Source organism: Neltuma alba, unplaced genomic scaffold, assembly GCF_004799145.2.
Source record: "Neltuma alba isolate B1F8T4 unplaced genomic scaffold, ASM479914v2 tig00010610_pilon, whole genome shotgun sequence".
NCBI lineage: Eukaryota > Viridiplantae > Streptophyta > Magnoliopsida > Fabales > Fabaceae > Neltuma > Neltuma alba.
This window is the reverse complement of record NW_021635468.1, coordinates 236158-242910: the sequence shown is the minus strand read 5'-3', so window position 1 is coordinate 242910 and position 6753 is coordinate 236158. Positions and strand designations below refer to the sequence as shown.

At 29.7% G+C, this 6753-nt stretch overlaps 1 protein-coding gene across 1 annotated transcript; it reads left to right on the top strand.

The window, feature by feature from the left end:
- The first annotated feature begins 4778 nt into the window (after positions 1-4778).
- Positions 4779-6393, top strand: LOC114757560 (UPF0481 protein At3g47200-like). Its single transcript, XM_028946633.1, has 3 exons — positions 4779-4829; positions 4948-5019; positions 5146-6393. Exons 1-3 carry the CDS (start codon positions 4779-4781, stop codon positions 6391-6393), a joined length of 1371 nt encoding a protein of 456 aa, XP_028802466.1.
- The last annotated feature ends 360 nt before the right edge of the window (positions 6394-6753 follow it).

Here is a 6753-nt window from a genome sequence, read left to right as displayed (position 1 = left end):
TTATTAAATGGCTAGCAGTCATTATACTCATGTTATTGAATGAAATGAAAAGAATAACTTATGATGCTTTGATGACTTGATTATAAATATTAAAGCCCTGAAGGCTTGTGGTTCAAATATTGATTGATACAGATGATCTTTGAGAAATATATTTATTACATATAGTTTTGAAGACTAATGACTTATAATATTAAAGCCCTAAATGCTTATGATTGAAATCTTTGTAACTATACAGTTTGATGTTAGTCTTTATAGATGTCTTCAAATTTTTGTTGAACTTATAAATTTATAAATAAGTTTTGAAGTGTTAGAGAATATATACAAAAGAGTAATGTTTTTTAATAACGAAATATTGAGAAAATATATATGTTGTGAAAAAAAATACTTCATATTTTGAAAAAGTATAACGTACAAGAAGTAAAGTATATTATATAGTGAAATAACAATATATGTTACTTCCTAGAGAAATATATATAGTATTTTGTAAAGAACTATATGTAACAAAAAAAAATTGATGTAGCTCTAGAAGAACTAATAACAAAAAAAGTTGATATAGTTCCTGAAGAATTGGTAAACAAAATCGATGTAGTTTTTGAACAACTAATGTAGTTCTCCTATTCTTTGTGGGCGGAAAATGAATTGATAATGAAAATTATAACCCACAAATATTTATACATAAGAACATTTGTTTATCAAAGGATCTTAAGGTGATAGCTTACTTGGATTAAAATCCATTATATCTGAATTAGGAAACACTTGGATTTCTAAGTTAAAAATATGTTATTAGCTACTATATACTATTCACTCTCTTTAAAATATAGAAATAAGAAAAATATGTTTATATGACTCACTTGAAGGGGAGGTTGTTGGAATATAAGTGTGAACCACGTTAGATGGAATTTGTTATCATTAATATTCATGTAATTTCTTATATCTCATATTCCTTTTGAATAAGGCTTAAGATGATTTATTATACTATTCACTCTCTTTAAAATATAGAAATAAGAAAAATATGTTTATATGACTCACTTGAAGGGGAGGTTGTTGGAATATAAGTGTGAACCACGTTAGATGGAATTTGTTATCATTAATATTCATGTAATTTCTTATATCTCATATTCCTTTTGAATAAGGCTTAAGATGATTTATTATCCCCATTGACAATTGAAAATAATATTACAATGTGTGAGCTTCTCTTATTATGCAAAAGATGAAAAATATAGGACTCCAGAATAACTACATTATGGTTTATTATACCCATTGATCTATGCATATATATAATGGATCAAGTTTATATATGGGCCCATTAAGACACCGTGTGGACCAAATCAATACATTATGAAAGAAAGATGCATCTATAAAATGATCAAATGAGTGATTATGATTAACTTGCAACATGAAGTTTGCAAACATGTTCGAATAATTACATTGGGTGCATAAGTGTATAAGTCCCAAATTATGCAGCTAATATGATACCCCGTTAAAGTATCTAGGGATTGTTCCTCATCTTATCAATGATTATATATTTAGTAAAAGCCTCTACAAATAGCTAGATTAAAGCTTATATGAGAACAAAATTCCCGTTTTAGTGTTGGGATAATTGATTTTATATATTTTTTCACATAAATGCATCAAGCTAATAATGTGTTGTGAATTCCCCCCATTATAATTGGCTTTTTCTCAAAAGCTAGACATTTTCCATCTTAGAATGTGAAATATCTATTATTTCACTCTAATAATGGACTTATATAGCTATTAAAGGTAAGTTAGGATCAATGTTAGATAAGAACCTCTTTATTCTTGTTTGTCTCTAAATGAAACAAAATAATATTTCTAAAAAAAACTTGTGGACTTAGGAGACTTACACTGCATGTTCCCAAAATAATAGAGAGAAAATGAGTAGTTGGAAAAGAGAAAACATATGATATATTTTTACTATCAAATGTAGATCCTCAAATATAGTAGTATGAATTCGAAGTTCATAAAGTATTCTATTAATAAAATATTACTAATATCAGCCAAATGCAATTATTGATCTAGATGAGAATTCTTAATTCTCATATCCCAGCTAAAGGTGCTTATATTTTTCATAAGGCATGCTAAAAGTATGAGAGAATGACCAGTTTTGAAAGAGAGAAAAAAAAGGAACAAATGATCAAGATGATCACATTAAGGAGGCATGAATTGCATAAAAAGGTTAAGACATGATTTTTTGACCCTTGAAGAGGTTTAAGTATTTGAAAGCAATAAAGAAATCTCGATATGTTATGTCATAAAAGAAAACGAGACTGCTAAAGAAATAAAATTATCGACAATAATTTTAGTGATGATATCATGTGATCAAATGAGGATCTTATATATAATTTATTATGAGATACAGATAGAAAGATGGTTGGCTAACAGAAAAGAAAAGATGCTACATTATAATGGAGATTTGTGTATTTCTAGCCCAAGGACTTGAAGTGTAATGTTAGTATTATATAAATGAGCATTCGTACATGAAAAGAGAAATGCAATCTTGTGGTAGATTAAATTTTTATATATCTTATCAATCAAGCAGTTTGATAATATACAAAAATATTGCATATGCATCTAGGAAATATAGTGACTTATTATATGGTGAAATTTTATATGAATCTAAGAAGGATTCAAATCCTTGTGTAAGTTCAAGATAACATAATATACATATCAATTTGGATCACAATATATGAAAATTTCTAAAGGATTCAAGTTTTCAGAAGCATACAATTATGTTCTTAAGAACACCATTCAATTAAGTTGAATAAGTCTTTGTATGAAAGCATATGTAGTATAACCGACTTAGTAAATATTGGTTAAGACAATGATATAAAAATATTCTAAATTGCCCATGTATAAAAAGATATGAAAATGTGTTTGTTATCATTGTTGTTTATGCTGATGATATCATCAAAACCTATGAAAGGCTTACAAAAGCAGTGAATTGCTTAAAGAAAGAATTTGAAATGAAAGATTTGGAAGAAATAAACATGAATAAGCCATATCTATTATGTGTTCTAATAGTTATAAGATCTTTAGATGTGGATTAAAGATCCATTTAGATCTCCAAAAGGTAGTGAATAAATACTTAGTCAAGAAGTACTATATCTTTGTGTCACTTGAGCACTTATACATCTAGCAAGCTACACAAAACCTGATATATCATTTACTAATTAGCATGACATAGTTATTCACAAACACGAAGATGTTGGAATGAACTTAAGCATATTCTTCATTACTTTAATGATACTGTGGAGGTGACATTATCTGAATATACCTAAAACTAATCTTATTAGTTATAATAATCCATATGTTGGGAGACCAAAAAAGGAATATTTGTCCCATAATTTTCAAAAGGTTATGAATTAATATTTGACATTTTTATCTTCAATATTTGGAAGGCCTATTCATTATATTAGTTTTTACAGGTTTGAAGATGTCAATTGATGTTACCAAGAGGAGGAATTGATACACGCTATACTCTGTTCCCCTTATCTATATAGTTGTCTCATTGGGTTTTCTTAGCAAGGTTTTTAATGAGGTAGCACTGTATAGTATATTAATGAATAATGTACTCCTTTTCTTCTACTAGGTTTTTGTCCCGCGGGATTTTTCATAGTTGAAGTTTTTTAATAAGGCATGTTCATATATAATGGACATCCAAGGGGGTGTTATGAGTATAGTAATATCTTTATGGATATCCATATATCTCCCATTATCTCCTATATCTATTATCATCTCTAATATCTCTCATTATATCTATATTCCATAATTATCTTCTATTATTATGTAATTTGTAGATCCTGTCAAAAATGTAAAGTTGTCCTTATAAATAGAGGCCATGTATCATGTATTCAGCACTTTGAATAAAATGACAAATACTCTTGTCTTCTATTCTCCCTTAATCTCTTCTCTTATTCTGTACTCTTTCTCTAGTTTTATAACAACATATATATATGAAACAATATTTACCGCCAAGACATTCAATTATTTTTATTATTATACTCCTCCAGTCCTAATTATAAGATCCTTTTGTAGTGTAATTTACACTACGAAAGGAATTACACTATAAAAGGAGTTTTATATTTAAGACCGGAGGAGTAATGAAAAAGTCAAATCATTCACATAAATTTAAAATTTATAGAAACAAAATTCACTGTTTTAAGCATTTCATAATTTCATTTCTTTTTTAATATTTTTTATATATCATAATAGGATATAAATATTGAAAAAGATAAATATAAATTTGTAAAAAATTTATATAATGATCAAATGTAAAAAAAAAAATGTTATCAATAAGTGGACGCAATTTTTAACTCACATTAAATGGTTTTTTCTAATCAAACTACCCTCTAATCTTATTTATAAATCATTTTTAACATAATTTTATTAGAATCAAGAAAAATCTGGAAGGTTATTAATTCTGTCTTAAAACTAAATAAATTTTCAACTCTATCCTTGTTTAGTATAAAAACTTCCAATAAGATAATAATGTAAGCAATCATAAACGGAAGATAAGATAGTATACTCATGTTAAACATGTAATGATGCATCTTACAAATAGTTCCAAAAAAAAAATCTCTTTTATGTTATAAATAGGACTAGATAAATAAATAGGTTAGGTTAGTTTGGGACCACCCTCAATTGAATGATTGAACGTACTGTTTAACAAACACAATTATAAATGCTAGCTGAGTGCCGCTCCTTTATTTGAAGAGAGAAGCAAATTCCGAGATCAGTTTCAAAGAAAGATCTGGTAGATGGATGATAAGAAGCAGAAAGCCGTGGTCATTGAGATCTCTGAAGACGAGGTGAGACTCCAATTTAGTTACTATGAAAAAGACGCAATTTATATTTTCCAAGCATTAAAAGGCCATCTTCTATATTTTGCTGATGTGTGGCTGCTTGCCTTCTGATTCAAATTGACAGATGGAATATGATCATAAGCTGATCATTGACATAAAGCAGAAAGAACAGACCACTCAGGTTTCCCAACAAATGGTGAGATTATAGCAGTTCAGATATTAAGAAAAGAAAACATTTGTATTTCCCAAGCTTTATGGTCACCTTTATTGCTTTGCTAATATGCAATTTATGCTTTCCTTCTGAATCCAAATTGATATATAGAAGGAAGATGATGAGGAGATCAGCATAGACGACATAAAAAAAATGATAGAGATTAGCCACGAAGAAGGCCGTTCGTCGTCTTTGAGTTGTATCTACAGAGTGCCCTCAACGATCCGTCTTCTAAATCACAAGGCTTACACTCCTAAAGTGGTTTCTATTGGTCCTTTTCATCATGGTAATGTGAGGCTGCGAGATATGGAGAGGTACAAAACAATAATGTTCAACACATTTGCACGAGACAAGGACTTGAATAGTTTGATTGAGTTAGCAAGAAAGTATGAGCCGAATGTCCGTGCTTCTTATTTTGATAGCATCAACTATAACAAGAAGGACCTTGTGAAACTGATATTAGTGGACTCTGCTTTCATCATTGAACTCTTTATGATGAAATACAAAGGTAACATAAATGAAGATCCTAAACTATCACAGTTATGGTTGACGGAAGCTATACGTAAGGATTTGCTTTTACTTGAGAATCAACTTCCATTCTTTTTTCTTAAAAAGCTATATAACGTAGCCTTTCCTTGTAACCGTAGAGGTGATCTCCCTTCATTTCTTGAGCTTACATATTCCTACTTTGCCTTTTTTAACAAGCAAAGGTTAGAGCACAATCGTAACATAAAGCATTTCACAGATCTTCTTAGATTATTTTACTTATCGAGAACCCAACCAAGAAGGGATGCATATCAAGGGGATGATTCCGATCAGCTCAAGTATAGTGCAAATGAGTTACAAGAGGCAGGTGTGAAGTTGAGGAAAAGCACAAGCAAGTGCTTACTAGACCTGAAATTTTCAAAATCTGTTCTGGAGATTCCTCAAATTAATATTGATGATGGGACTGAAACTTTGTTTCGTAATATCATAGCTTTAGAACAGTGTCTTTATTATGATAAATCGTATTTTACTGACTATATTTTTGTATGGGATACCCTAGTCAACACAAATAAAGATGTGGAGGTTCTCTCTCATGAAGATATTATCGACAATTGGTTAAGTGATGGCAATGAGGCTGCAACGTTATTTAATGGTCTGGCGAAAAATGTAAGTCAAGGCAAATTCAATAGTACATACGCTGACATTTGCGGAAGATTGAATAAGTTTTGTCAAGATCCTTGCCATAAGACAATGGCAAGTTTGAGAAGAGGTTACTGCAACACACGGTGGCAAACAATGGCTTCTATTGCTGCAATCATCCTTCTTATTCTCACCATCACTCAAACCGTATGCTCGATCTTCCAAGTAGTATGACAGTAGCAACCTACATTTGAAGCTTTGGTATATTTTAATTTTCTGTCCTTGAAAATTTATGTCCTCTTGCTGATTTTATTCAGCCTTTGGTGCAGCACCGTGTGCAAAATAATAATTGTAATCCTTATACTTCATTTTCTCTATTACGTACACACTTTTCAGTGGCCGCTGCGTCAGTTTGAAGCTTTGTTTATATTATTTATTCCTTTTAACTTTTATTTTAACAAATAAAACGCTTATGGGTTGAATGATTTATAAAAATAGATAAAGAATTTTTGGGTAAGGATACGTAATGTTTAAATGAGTGATAAGTAGGACTTTGACCGTGTATGCACTTGCATGTGCTATTGAAAAGGTATA

What these genes read in the sequence shown, in the direction of transcription:
- LOC114757560 (XM_028946633.1), top strand. Translation starts at nt 4,779, where the DNA reads ATGGATGATAAGAAGCAGAAAGCCGTGGTCATTGAGATCTCTGAAGAC. An exon ending in TTGAGATCTCTGAAGACGAG is followed by an intron (nt 4,830 to 4,947) that starts GTGAGACTCCAA and finishes TCAAATTGACAG; the next exon opens with ATGGAATATGATCATAAGCT. An exon ending in CTCAGGTTTCCCAACAAATG is followed by an intron (nt 5,020 to 5,145) that starts GTGAGATTATAG and finishes ATTGATATATAG; the next exon opens with AAGGAAGATGATGAGGAGAT.